We start from the raw sequence: 14,956 nt of genomic DNA, 5'->3' as shown, positions 1-14,956 counted from the left end.
AAGTCTGACGTTAGCCAGGCTAACCTAATACTAATAATACTAAGAATTCTCACTCCTAAACCACACACATAGTACTATTACTAGGTCACGTTAATGTCATTCCAAACATAAGTAGGCTATATGGGTGAGTGTATGTAACTGCCAGACTGGTTGCATCACGGCCTTTAAAGTGTAAAATGCTTTAAAGAATGTGAATACTCAACATGTACAAAGCGGTTAAACCTGTTTTCCTTAAACAGGTGTGGCTGAAGTATCATGAAGAGAAGAAATCCAACACTATGAGTTGGCAGAAACAAACATAAAGACTGAAACTTCCCCATTTTCGGCCTGACGGCTTAGAGAAATAGCTTTTCTCTTTGGATCTCTCGCAGTGGAAGACGTCACCAAGACGTCAGGCTGTAATCCAGCGTAGAGGAGTCACTGTAAAGCAGCGGACATCATTGGACTCTTAGGACCCGAAAGCCTTTTACTCATTTCCTGAACCCAGTCTTCTAACGGGGTTATTTTTAGTGTGCCGTGATTCAGCCATAAGTGCAGTTTGCAGAATTCAGGTCAAGCTGAGCCCGATTTCTAATTTCAAGGCAGAAACGTAAAACAGACACGGAAGAACGAGGAATATGGCGTCAGAAAGAGATTATTTTAGATTAATAGGGCAGAAGGGCAGCTCTTCATTTAGAATGAAGCAAAATGAAAGTTTTTTCATTCCTGATCGAAGGTCTTTCGTTCAGTCGCTCATAACAGCTTTAGCCTAAATTACATTCTTGGACAGATTGGCAGAAATGGAGCTCAGTGACTTTAATAAGATGATGTAATGGACTTACACAGCAATACAAGACTGTGTTGATTCTCAATCCACTATGATTAGCCTTGGGACCAAGCTGGTCAATATAAACTCGTAATTAAACCATTCATCAGTTACAAAAGGAGGACAAAGGAGGGCTGATGCAAGCAGCCGCAACCTACATAAATGCAAAGACCTACTGTATTTTGGCCACAAGTGTTTGCTATATTATGGCACCTATCAGTGAAATCTCTGAGGCTTCTGACAGCCCCAGGCACATTAGTACTCCTTAGACAAGCACAGATGTTGTTTTGCCGTTTCGGAGAAGTGAAGCATGACTGCACAGGCTTTAACGGCTCTGAGTACAGATGCCGACAGTCCACACTTTAAATGGTGAAAACAGCCAGACGTGTGTTCATCTCACCATAACTGCAGAACTTTGAGAATTTGAAATGGTTAAGTGGTTTACTGAGCTAGTATCTGATGGTTCTAATAGGCTGTTACAAGCAATCATAGACAAACAAGGGAGCACATGTATGTGCATATACTGTAGCAATGTTTTCTTAAAAAAAAACAGAAGGTTTTATTATTTTGAATGTGTTGCAGCTAATGTTGTCAATTAAGTAAATCCTATAAATTTTTCCGTGACACTATAGGACTAGTAGTTTAGAGAATGGATTAAACAAAACAAAAATGAAATGAAATATTTGTATTAAATAAAAATAAAAAGGCTAAATAAAAGCATGTCACAACTTTTCACTACATAATTAGACTACATAACTTAGGGTGACCATATTTTAGTTTTCAGAAAACAGGGACGGGGGCGTGGTTGATGGGCGGGGCATGGTTTGGGGAGGTGTGGTTAAGGGGTGGGGGCGTGAAAAAATACTTGACAAATGCATCCACAACCTTGCAACTATGTTATTGTACTTTAATACATAAAGTAATACATCCTTTCCATTCAATGTTTGGCCCGCAACAATAGAATACTATAAAAAAAAAAAAGTTTAGCTTTTAACACCTTTTACATGACACTATTCAAATAAAAAATCTACTACACTATTTCAGTAAAAAACAATTTCAATCCTCGATGTTCTCTTGTAGCCTATACTTTCTTTCTTGAATTTACATTTGGGCTTTTTTTTTTTTTTTTTTTTTACGCTGTTAGCTACTTACATCTTATCTCGCACTTGAGCGTAAACTGAAGCGTTGAGTCACGCTGCTAAAATTCTGTGGACGTAAAGTCCGCTTACTTGGATTTGATTGGTCATTTCAAATATTCTGACATTGAGGAGCAGTGACAGACCAGTGAGGCTGAGATGAACACACACACACACACACACACACACAGGCCTCTGTATTCTGACATGCTCTCTGCTTGCCGCTGCGGATTGAGGAACGCGCTGATTAACAAGACGGGGCGAAGGAGAAACTGGTTTCATGTTTTGTGTGCAAAGGCCATCATGTATTTAAAGTACATGCTTAATGGCCCAATGAAAAATAATGAAAACCAGGACATTTTCATCATTTTATAAAAAACAGGACGGCCAGGACAGGACGTGAAAACAGGACATGTCCTGGGAAAACAGGACGTTTGGTCACCCTAACTGCATAACTGAAACGTAATATTAACACCTGTCTTCCATCTATCTCTCTCAGGCTTAGCTGACGTATTTCTACTGCTACTTTTCCTTTCATTTGCCTGCTCCCAATATTCCTATAATTACAGACCCACATCATAAAAAAGTTTCCTCCTTTGGCCTAAAATAGAGCAACTGGAAATACAGTCATGTCATTCACTGAACACACACATGTTACAAATAGACTTCAGTGACAGAGCAGGACTTATGCACAGGTCAGGAGTGGATAGCAGAGCTATGACAAGTCAGAACCTTTGACACAAATCCATTCATTCCACATTCTTTACACACCACCATTAACACACACACACTCTCTCTCTCTCTCCCTCTGTAATGTGATCGTTCCATGCCTTGAATGCAACTGTCAGTGTGGCATGACATGATGTCACTAATATCCGAAAGTAAATAATGCTTCTCCTCTGTAATTGAGCGAATTCTACCACATATCCTTGCGTCATATTGTCTAATGATCTGATGATGCTAATGGTGGACACCAATGCTGAGTTGAGGTAGCTAACCCAGAATTGCAATAGCCTTCAGGTATTTAAACTTGTCATTAGCTATATTTAACAATTAACGTTCCTGGTTTTACTTAAATGAGGAAGTTCTTGTTGGAATGTACAATGCCATCACATGTTAACAACAGTGAATTTGCACTCTTTCCCTGTGTCAGTTGACTTTCCATTGCTTATTATCACAAGATAAATAACCTTTAAGAGCATCATATGATTTCTTTTTCCCTTTTAAATGAAATATCACAAATTTACCACAAGAAATCTCCCTATTCCTCATAATTTCCCCTCTTCCTCTCATTGAAAACACAGTGTAAATACTAAATGAAGTGGATTAGAACATTAACTGATACTAACACATCATCGATTTGAGAATTCACTTTTCAATACTTTTCATTTAGAAGAATCAAAATAAATGACTTCAAATACATATTTTATCTTGATTTTGATTTTCCTTTTCAATATCAGTCCTTTATAATGTGATGAGAATGTAATTTCCATAGAGAAGCCTGAACCTTTCGTGGGCTTTCCATTTAATCTTCTTTATTGAAAATTGTCTTTATGTTTCACATAAATAAACTTTCCTGTTTCTTTATGTGTGTAATGATCCATAACATAAGTCTGTTCTATGTACATACATGTTCCTGGCTGAGATTACAGATAAAAGGTTTTGGTTTCTAATCTGATAATTACAGACATAAATAAGGGTTGATGCTATGTGCTTATTTTCTTCTTAGGATCTTCTTTCTATCAGCAAGAAAATGTCATTTCTCAGTTCAGCTGAGCTCAGATTCTCAGCTCTTCTTATTTCATAAAACAAGCAGCAGCAACACCTAGTGGCCAGCTAAAGTAATGACCAAAATGACTGCACGGTTGCCATAGAGACAAGGCACGCAGGCACTTACAACAACATCCCACTTCTGCAAGTCATAATGCGGTCAGCTGAGGAGAAAACTGTACTTTTATGTGCTTTAGATGGTGATGTAGAGGGACTTAAGCGTCTTTTGGAAAGTAACAGTGCCACTGATAGTAAACAACCGGAGAATATTTTGTGGGAAAAAGATGAGGTGGGACGAAATGCGCTGTTTGCTGCTTGTACGTTAGGACGGAGCGGCATCGTGAGCGAGCTCGTGCAGAACGGCGCTGACGTCAATGAATTCACAGCGCGGGGTAGGCTAATTAGCGAAAGTTTCTTTGTTAAAAAAGTTAACTTATAGCTTGGCTAATTGAACTACTGCAGTAAAGGTTGTTGTAGATGGGGTTATTTAACATAATAAGACAGGATGTAATTAATCTTATCAATATTAATTTTATGTGCCATGCTGAAAAATAAATAAAATAAACTAGGCTAGGCTAGGCTAACGTTACTACTGAGCTGATTTAAGATGGTTTCTGAGCCTGGCCAAATTGTCTAAAGCCCCTTACCTCCTGGGACCCAGGAATAAACGTTTGCCCTCTGTAGTGTTTAATTATATTTTGAGTGAATTTCTCTGACAGCATACATGTAACAGATTTAAAAAACCAGGGGCCAGTTGTTAAAAAAGTTTAATCTGGATCAGAATGATCTGGATTTGAAAATCCCATGTTTTGCTATCCAGGATCTGGTAATCCATCTTACTTTTGTGCCATTGTTGTGCCGAATTTCGACTCCCTGCCAAATGATTACCCCCCTCGTTGAAGTCAGTACCTGATTGTCTAATCCTAACCCCAACCCTAATCCTTAACCCCTCCCCTAATCCTAACCCCTCCCCCACGACTAATCCTAAACCTACCAATAGGGGGTAGTAATTTGGCAGGGGTCAGAAGTCGGCACAACACCGGTTTTTCAAAGCAAAATTGATGGATCACCCTGATATACACTTTTTTATACCAAATCTGGATTACTAGTGCTGTGATCTACGGAGCCCCTAGGGACATGGTGATGGGGGCTTGGGGGTTGGGGTATCAATGCTTTTGCGTTCTCTTAGAAAAGTTTGGCGTAGCATTCTCCCGATAAACTTTGTGTTCGCTCGCAATAACTTTTGACTGGTGGTTCATCTCTTATGATGGGGATTGGGGGATTATTTTATGGCGCCAAAATCTCTTTTTTACTTTACTGTATTGGCTACCGAAAGGCTTATTAATAGGAAGCCTAATGTCTACTTCTAATGTATTACTTTAACAGTTAAACTAATCAAGAGTATTTGAACAATTTAAAAATTTTATTAAATTCCACCCTTCTGCTGAGATCAGTATAATCCAGATTTTTTGGATCAAATGTATCCCAATCTTACTAAAACGTTTTGAACAACACAAACACATTTGATCCAGATCAAAACCAAGATTGGATTTTGTGATCTAATCTGATTTCAGAATCCTTTTTTTCTTTTCTTTTGAACAACCCATTTTCAAGATTTTACCCAATCCGATAGCCGAAATCTGATCATATTACTTTCGAACAACTGGCCCCAGGATCTAAAGCATGTTTATCAGGTATTTTGGGAGACACTAGAGAATAGGGAAATAAATTCAATATTGCTATGAAATATTATAGCCTATATTATTATGAAAATTATTACATTTCTTTTTTCATTACATGTTGGCCCAAGAATACATGAATATGCGTATTAGATAGTGTCATACATCATATTGAATGGGACTGCCCATTTATGGCCATTGTACCCACATATTGCATAAAGTAAAATGATATATCAATTCATTCTGTTACATCTTCCATAACATAAATTTGGTTAAACAAAATTCTGAAACCTTAAAATTGATTGGTGAATTAAAAAATAATCCCACTGTATTTTTTTATTTATTTTTTTTAAGAGGATATAGCATGACATGAATAAAATATATTTTTACAAAAATGTTTTCCCCCCATTTGTTTCATATACTCTAAATGTAATGTCATGAAAACAATACTAATTATTATTATTATTATTATTATTATTATTATTTTAAACCTGGGTGTCAGAAGGTTAAAACCAGCTTGACCAGGCTGGGAGACCAGCTAAGATCTGCAAACCAGCTTTCTTTGTTGGTATCTATGATTTTGTTCACCCAAAAATGTACATTTTGTCATCATTTACTCACCCTCAAGTTGTTCCAAACCCGTATGAGTTTCTTTCTTCTGTTGAACACAAAAGAAGATATTTTGAAGAATGTCGATGACCAGACAGTTGACGGCACCCATTGACTTCCACAGTTTTTCTTCCCTACAATAAGATACAGAAAGATACTCCAACAGGTTTGGAACAACTTGGGTGAGTAAATGATGACAACATTTTCATTTTGGGGTGAACTATCCCTTAAATGAAGAACTTGTAACATCCATTGACCCTTTCCATTGCACAAAAGGTCATTTAAATGGGAAAAGGTTCTTTAAATTATTCAAATGTTCTTTAAGAATTTTTATTTTGTATTTTTTTTAAGAACTGTTCACTGAAGTTCTTTTGGGAAGCCAACATGGTTCTTCTATAGCATTGCCATGGAAATTCACTTTTGGAACCTTTATTTTTTAGACTGTTTAAACTGTTGCACTGAAGAACAATTTGTCAAGAAATAATCAATGTGGTTCACTGTAGGCTACTCACCATTGCATTGTTCTGCCATGTGGGGTCAGCTGGACACTTTGAAAACTTTGGTTGAGCTCAACGCTGATTTTCAAGCTACCAATTTCCGCGGAGAGAAGGCTGTTGACGTGGCCCGACGTTATGACAAACTGGACTGCGCAGAGTATCTGGCATGGGCTGGTGAGAAAGTGAAATATTTCAGCACATAAAGTCTGGTTGTGATTAATACTGAGGATTTTTTTTTTCTCCTAACAGAGGCCAAACAAAGTTTGCAAGCATTAATTCAAGAAGTCAGAGACATTATCGCTGATCAGGAGAAAATTCAAGGAAAGCTCAGTAAGGAGGACAAGGTAATTCATAATTCATTATATCCATAGTGAAATAGTTTCAGACTGGGTTTGCTAAACCCAAAAAGTACACACTGTCTAATCACTGTTTGTGTGTTGCTATAGAACATGTGTATAAACATCTGTTCGTCAAAATCAAACTGGATACACAACACCCAAAATGCAACAATTCAAGACTTTATTGAACAGGAGAAGCACCTCAAAGACGTACTGGCACCTATTCTGCTCAAGCTTAACACACAGTGTGAGTATGTGCTATATCTGATTTATATGATTTGCATATAAGCTAACAACTTGCTATTATACTTGATATTTCTATATCAAACAGTGCATAATTAATTTGCACTTTTTCACTGAACCCAGTACATTTCTGCCAAATATGTTTTTCTAGATGTTCTTGTCTTTTACTCTTTATTCCCTAAATGAAGTTTTTGTGTCTTATTTATTCACAGCTGAAGCCACAACGAAGACAAGAAAGCAGTAGAACTACATTGCACAGAGGCATTAATATTATGTAGTTTAATGACAATAAATATTTAAATAAAACGGTCGGTTGCATTTACTCAATACATGTTCTGCATTTAGTCTTTACAAAGATAATAATTAAACCCTTAGATGAAAATTGTGTGATTCCCGACAGATCATTGCAACACACTGTAAAATTAAAAATAAAATTGATCATTTACATTCAATTGTTGATTTAAATGTTTAATTTAGAACATGCATTGTACTTTTTCTAAATGAACAATAGAGGGAGACAAAGGCCGCATTTCATGTTCCGCTAAATCATCTCTTAAATATCTCCAATATTGAATATTACATATATTTTTCAATCTGGGTTATGGCTGCAAAATATGTTCTTCAAGAACTAAATACAAAGTCTATTAACAATGTCAAAACAAAAGAAAATCGTTTTGTGACATTTATGCACGAGATTAACCAGCAGATGTCTCAGACTCGATAATCAGTCCACATCTGTCTTACAATGTCGATCGATGCCGGCAAAGTCTCAATTCGTCCTCTTTCACGTTCAACAAATACGTTATGTATTTTCTGAACTTGATGTGCAAAAAACGTCTCCAATTTACAAGTAGTAAAAGCCTGACTGAAGCGGTTTAAAACATTATTTGTATTGATCGATACTCTCGGTCATCCTCTAGTTTCCCCTGAATCCCAGCGCACAGGCTGGCAATGGCATGTGATTGAGGTGGAAAAGCGGTCTGGATTTTGAAGTGTGAAAAAGGGCTGTCTGTCCTCCTCACCACAGGACAGGGAGGAAGGGAGGGAGTCCCAAACAACGAGTCACACTTTAAGTGGACGGCAGAACAATAAACAGATACTTGCTGTTATTTTGATGATCTTTGCCGCAAGGACAATGCAGTAAACTCCTGCCGTCGATCCAGGAAAACCGTCGCCTGGATTCATTCAATTATTACTGCTGTTTCCACGACCTGACTCATGGACACATGCCAGCAACAGCAGTTCTTCCCAATATAACGTTAAGAGCTGCTGCTTGTTTCTGTTTTAACTTTTGCCGGCTGCTTCGGGTTAAGAAAACTTTGCACTTTCGTAAGTTGTTGGCTTTGATAAGTTTTTAAATACACTATCAAAGCTTTATTTTATTAGTATTTCCTTGTTTTATTGTATTTTATTGCCGACAACGTAGGTACAGTGTAATGTAAACACAGATTAGAGTCTCGCGAGTCGCGTGCATAATATATATTCTGACTTTAAAAAAAGAAAAATCATGGGAAAATCCAAACGTTTAGTTTGAACATTGTCATACTGCTGTCGCTAGTTTATTTAAACATTTTTTTTAGCTGTATGGTTTTAAGCTCAGTGATTCTAAACCAACACAAACGAACAGAAAACATTGTGACTGAGGTTCTCCAGCCACGCGCGTGGAAATCCACCGGACTGGAGTCTTTACCTGGACGTTACCGTGAACTGGTGTATCGAGCATGGAGACGGATTCAGTAACCGTTGGCGACGTGGACTCCGTTCAGGGAGGCATGATTTCTTTGGACCCAGTCGACGGGATTTTGATGGACTCGTTTTGCCAGCAGCAGGGATGGGTGCGGGTGTACGGTAAGTGATATTCAGTGGCCGCGCTGTCTTCAGTCTCTAGATCTGTTCACCTTAACACCTCGGTGATATGAATCACAATTTAAAGATAACTCTGAACTTATTAAGTAACTGAACGATTTGCGGTTTTATTTTCGATCACTCTTTAGTACAGAAGGGAATTCAGTCTTATGTTTAGCGAAGCATTGTCAGACAGCAGGACTGTTATGGCAAGCCGTCTGACATTTAGCCTATTCCTTTTCAGGGGGAGTTTGTGGACATTCATCTTACTGGGGCACAGGCCACTGACTTTTTTTAATTTATTTTTTTAATTGTCTTTACCTGCAGTACAGAGTCTTTCAACAGTTACACACCCAATAAAGATCTTAATCGCTGACAAACGATAGTAGATATAGTTTTGTTTGTGGATTATTGGTAAATATCCACTTTTATTCAATTAGTCACTAGCACTAATGATTATATAACGTTACTAGTATTTATTCTTTTGCTACTAGTCAGTCTCAATACTGACAAGTAGCTGCTTCGAGACCAGTAGAATTTTTTGCCAATTAATTATACTTTCAACTAATATGAATCCCAATTGTATGATATGAATAGTTTGGTAACAATTCTAATACACCCTAGTTAGAAATGAAGGCTGTAAAAGCGTACTGAGTTTACCTGTTCTGCGTGATGACGTAGGCTAGATGATGTAGGCTAGTCCCATTTATCCAATCATTAGCAACCGCCTTTTTCAAGACACATAACAGCTTAAAAAATCCTGAGTGGGGTAATACTGATGTATTTTTTGTCGTAGAGTAAAAGGTGAAAGTGTCTTGAGCTTGTGTTCACCACAGACCTTATTTCAGCCATTTAACCAAAATCCCATTTAAAAAAAAAAAAAACATTGACTTCGGGACGATGGAACCGGAAGTGATAAAATTCTAACTCGTTTCCGCATTTTAGCCTACAAAGTGATGTCATACCTGCACCACTCTATAACATTAATATAGATAGCCTACTAGTTAGTTGTATGGAATAAATATTAAAATGGCATGCCATAGTAGCACAGCTCTAATAGAAACATTTATTTTCTTTCCTGTTTGTGACTTATTCTAGACACTTGAAAAGATTAATTCTAGGTTAGGGTTATATGTGCTAATACATTATATAGTGTGCTTGATCTAGTGCATTTTTACTGTTACTGCTTTTAATGTGATTTAATGGCATGATATATGATGGATTCAAATCTGTGTATATTATGATTTGTGGTTAAGGGAAGGGCTGTGGAGAAAATCCTGGTTGTACATAACCGGTTTGAATGTTGATCTTGTTGTGAATGTTTATGTCTCACTCTCATAGCTGTAATAAGAGATAGGGTGCAAATAGGATTCATCGCATTGTTGACAAACATTAAAATGTGTTCTTGTCATGGTTTCAGGTGGAGTTTTAATGAGGGGTTGTTCAAATGGACCATTTTATTCTGATTTACAAAACTGAATAATATTAAGCCATTACTGATTGTGTTGTCAGAACAGTGTTGTAAAGCTTCTTTAAGGCTGTTTAGACCCTATAGACATGTTGCCAGGGACTGTTGTCATGGCAGCCTGTTGTCTTCTTAGGATGTAAGTCGAAACCAGGGACTTCACATGAAAGACAGGACATCCAGTTCTGTCCATCTACTGCCACTGACATTTTCCATTAATTCTGAGCTGAACCAGCTAGTTCTAAAAATTATAAATCAACCAACAAATTAAAGGTTAAGCACTCCTACAAATAAAAAGTGTCACAATTTACTCTCACCCTCATGTTATTAATTCCAAATCCTTATGATGATCTTTCTTCTGTGGAGCACATCGAGGAAAAATAGAGGCATTTTACCAGTGTTTTCCCCACATGCAATTACAACGAGCTTCAAAAAAGGACAAAAAGTGCCATAAATGTATCATTTTGATCAAGAATCATTATTTTGAGACAAATCTTTTGTATGAAATGGTGATCCAGTGAAGTGTTGTTGTCATGCGTTAAGAATTCTCACATTTTCTCCAGTCATGTGCTGTCCAACACCATATGACATCATTTTTGTCTTTAACTCACTAAAGTCCCACTGGTGTAAGTGCAAAACTCACAGTGAGGCAGAAATGAGTCATTAGAGTCAGAGAGCAGTCAGACCTCTTCCCCCCTCTCACATTAAAGCTGGCCTAAGCAAGGATGTCATATCATTCATAATTAAATGACCACGGCAGCTACATGCTCATCATGTTCAACATCACTTTCTCAGATGGAGTGGAAGTGTATCGTGGTTTTAAAATAATCAGCGGAGCAGGAGCTTTCGTTTTTGTTATTCCTGGGAAGTCTTTTTCTCTGTTTATAGCTGTATGTTTTATGTCTGGGGAAACTAATAACATAACTGTTCTGTTATAGTTCATGTTCCTCCCACAGTCTTACTTAAGGGCCAATTGTGTCTTATGTAAATGGTGTTTGTGTGCTTTAATTGGGGGTTTGTATGGCATTAGGCAGTCTATTCGGGAATCGGGACCCTTTTTAGGTTTGTTGCTGCCTAGAGTTATGCAAGTAAAAATGTTGAAATGTATAAATGTACTTCCTCTATTCGTTTACACAAAGCTCGGGGTTGGCGGGTGCGTAGGTTGTCCTGTCAGATTTGGCATCTGTTTGGGCCTGCAGGTTCAAAAAGTTCGCCTACATCCACCAAGCTTCTTACGTCATGTCCCTCATACTAAAATGAAAAGGTACGGGACGGTTCTGCCATGGTGGATGAAAGTGAATGCTGATGAATGTTTGTGAAGTTGCTGCTTAGATGTGTTTAATCTTGTAGAGGAAGCCGAGAGAGGCTGGGGAGGGGCTGGAGTGAATAGTGGGATTGTGTTAGCGGCGGGCGGCTCAGGATGTGCGCCCTGCTGCACCAGCTCCCCTCCACCCGCCGTGAGCCGCTCGTTCGTTCATTGTAGCTGTCAGCAGACAGGGCTGGGACTATGATGTAAGCAGACCGTTCCGAGAATGACCTCAGTGGACTGGATTCCAAAATTCCAGAGCAACCGGCACCAGTGCGTTCATCACAGCATTCCAGAGCTGAAATAGCTCAATAAGGATGCTGTTCGGCTTCTCTCCCACTCACTTCCCTTATGTATCTGTTAAGAATAATGTTTTCCATGCCAACTTGCCTATTCATGGACTTGTTTTGACCATGGGCATTCTTTTCAGCGATGACTACAAAACATTTCCGTGTAGACTTTCAGTCAGAAGGCAGAGCTGCCATCACGGTTTCCAGTACTTCTGACCTGCATGTTCAAGTTGGGAATTTTTTTTAGTCAATATTACTGACAAAAAATTATCTCTCTATATATAGCCTATATATAGTTGCTTAACTGATTACTACAATATGAAAAATGGATATTCATTTTGAGATTTGCTAAAAATTTGTTTTAACAGTGTATAAAAATAATAGGCTAGTGTAAGATTACATAAGCGTTAGATGATGGCAAAAGCATTTTAAAAGTAAAAAGAGAGGAAATGAGCATGTACAATTAAATATCCATTGTTACCCAATGTTCAGGTTTACTTTTACGGCAAGTCTTTTATGCTTGACTTGTGCATTTATTTGATCAAAACGTACAGGAAAAACAGCAATATTGTGAAATATTATTACTATAAATGTTTTCTGATTTCAAATATTTTAAAACATAATTTATTCCTGTGATGGAAAGCTTAATTTTCAGCATCATTACTCCAGTCTTTATTGTCACATGATCCGTCAGAAATCATTCTTATATGCCGATTTAGTGCCCATTTCTTATTATTATCAATGTTGAAAACACTTGTGCTGCTTCATTTTTGTGGAAACCGTGCATTTTTAGCAGTCTTTGTTAAATAGAAAGTTAAAAGAAAAGCATTTGTTTGACATGGAAATATTTTGTAACATTATAAGTGTCTTTACTCTCATTTTGATAAATTTGGCATTACATTTTAAAAAACCTTTAACAAAAGTACATGCTTTTTTTGCACAATTTTGATGCTGATGATTTTTTTTTTAATAATAATCTCTTATTGACCTATAATTGATATGATTCCATTAATATGCTGTGCATCCATGGGTCATTAGAGCAGCAGCTGTGTCCAGTTTTTTTTTTTTTTTGCATTTCTGCATCCAAAGTTCTGTCTAAAATTCACTCACAAAGTCAGATTTAATTGCGTTTCAGCGACTTAATGTGTCCTTGACTTGCCTCTCTATTAATCCCTGATTTTCAGTCTATTAAGCACCTTATAGATAGGGATTAGCCCCCGTTTAATGTGGATTGTGGATGCTCACTTCATGCCATTTACTTGGAGAAAGACCCTTGTGTCTAAGCTTATTAAAGTTTAGCTAGAAACAGGAAAATGTGGAGCATATCTTTTTAGCATGAACTCCTGAGGAACCAATTGGGACAATGACAGTTTTTCAGTGATTTGTGTCACAAAGAGTGATGAGTAAGAACACATGCTGCCTAGTCAAGATCCTCATCAAGTTTGACGCCGTGCCAGGTACTCCACACCAACATGTTAGTGAGTTGCCTGCGGTGCTGAATGTTCAGTTTGAAAAGCCCCTTAATTAGAGAGTTCGCTGAATTGAGTTCACTGTAGTCACAAGAGTTTCACATGCTCAACTCCGATGTACCAGGCCTCCTGCTTTGCTTCCTCTCACAAGGCTGGTTCAAAGGTGCCTTTGTCTCTGTAGATCTTTCAAAAGAGCATGCTGATACTTCTGGGCAAGTCATCTGTGTAAAAAAAAAAACACAATTTTTTAATATTTTGAGTCCGTAGAGTGTGGCGCACTGGTGTTTCCCAGGAGACGAAGGCAGGTATCTGTCAGTTCTCCACCCTTTCCTTTCACTTCCAGTGGCTGAGTGGCTGGAAGACAATGTCCTGGGATTCCAGGCGTTACCTGAAAACACAGGAAGCCCCCTTTCCTGTTTTCAGGCCCATTCCTGATCATTCTTGGATAAATATTTTGCTCCTCGTCTTGCGACAGAACGTGGTGATGAAGAACATCCTAATGCCCTATTATTTGTATTATTACATGACTTTCTGGAATACTTGATACTTATGTCAGTCACATCATTCTGTGGTCTGAGTCTGACTGACCAGTTTCCTGCTTAGCTGTGCTAGTTTCATATCTCTATTACTCTGTGGTCTCTTCTTCTCACAAAATAATGTGATTTCAGATCAATATTTCATGCTCATTTGTTATTTATTTGGCAAGCAGTCATGCAATAAGCAGGGTAATGTACAGTAAGGTGGTCATTACAAAATAAACCCCTTTAGAATGATACAAGAACCCTCTGCTTTTTTAATGAACCTGACTATACATCATTTTTTTACGTATTGATGCACTAATATATATTACTCAGATTGAAATGGTTATATTAAATATGCTTTGTTTGAAGTAACTATATAAATTATATTAATAAAAAAAGATTTACCAGAATTTTCTGTCTTCGATGTATAATCTTTTTTAACATTTGAAATGTTATATCCGACATGCCGTTAAAAGCGTAATATTGTTACGAACAATATTATTTTATATTGAATGAAAATATTTTGATGTTTATAATATTTATGATGTTTTAATTATGACTTTTGGCTTGTAGTTTTCAGCATAAAATGTTGTGCATTGCTACTTTTTTATATTATTGCTATTGTACAATTAGCTTTGTTTTGCTTCCTGAATTTAGTGTGAAGTTTGGCTTCTTTCTAGTGATGAATGATTTTGTCACTTTATTAGCTAATAACTATATTAGCACACAAATGAACTTTGCTATACATTTTTTCCTTTATAAATGACTTGGGAATGTCTGTTTGAACACTCTTGCAGCTTTGCAGCTTGTGTTCTCCCATCTGAATATTAATTCCATGTGGAAGAGATCCTACGAAAGAATTCCTGCCACTCTGGGCTATCGATTCGAGCGTACCAGCAGACTGGTGGCATGTGCTTCCTTCCTGCTCTTTTAAAGACTGATACTGGAGTGTTACTTACCCCCAATGGACCCGTGTGGATTGT

General features: G+C 37.5%; 2 protein-coding genes across 3 annotated transcripts in view; both read left to right on the top strand.

Moving 5' to 3' along the window:
* Positions 1 to 3,865: 3,865 nt before the first annotated feature.
* Positions 3,866 to 7,346, top strand: ankrd45 (ankyrin repeat domain 45; the record flags this gene model as incomplete). The annotated part of the gene is made up of 5 exons (XM_084410622.1): positions 3,866 to 4,103; positions 6,503 to 6,670; positions 6,746 to 6,840; positions 6,943 to 7,081; positions 7,290 to 7,346. The coding sequence occupies 5 exons, from the start codon at positions 3,866 to 3,868 to the stop codon at positions 7,319 to 7,321; spliced, it is 672 nt and encodes a 223-aa protein (XP_084266748.1). The 3' UTR covers positions 7,322 to 7,346.
* Positions 7,347 to 8,049: 703 nt separating this feature from the next.
* The window catches only part of rasal2 (RAS protein activator like 2), a 76,957-nt gene continuing 70,050 nt past the window's right edge, over positions 8,050 to 14,956 (top strand). For both annotated transcript variants that reach the window (XM_084411210.1, XM_084411209.1), the window contains exon 1: positions 8,050 to 8,925. In XM_084411210.1, coding sequence (XP_084267336.1) covers positions 8,799 to 8,925 — 127 coding nt within the window. In that variant the 5' untranslated portion in view covers positions 8,050 to 8,798. The remainder of the gene's footprint in view (positions 8,926 to 14,956) is intronic.

The sequence above is a fragment of the Rutilus rutilus genome (assembly GCF_951802725.1).
Source record: "Rutilus rutilus genome assembly, chromosome: 6".
Classification (NCBI taxonomy): Eukaryota; Metazoa; Chordata; class Actinopteri; order Cypriniformes; family Leuciscidae; genus Rutilus; species Rutilus rutilus.
Note: the sequence above shows the minus strand (reverse complement) of the source record. Positions and strands in the feature narration are given on the sequence as shown.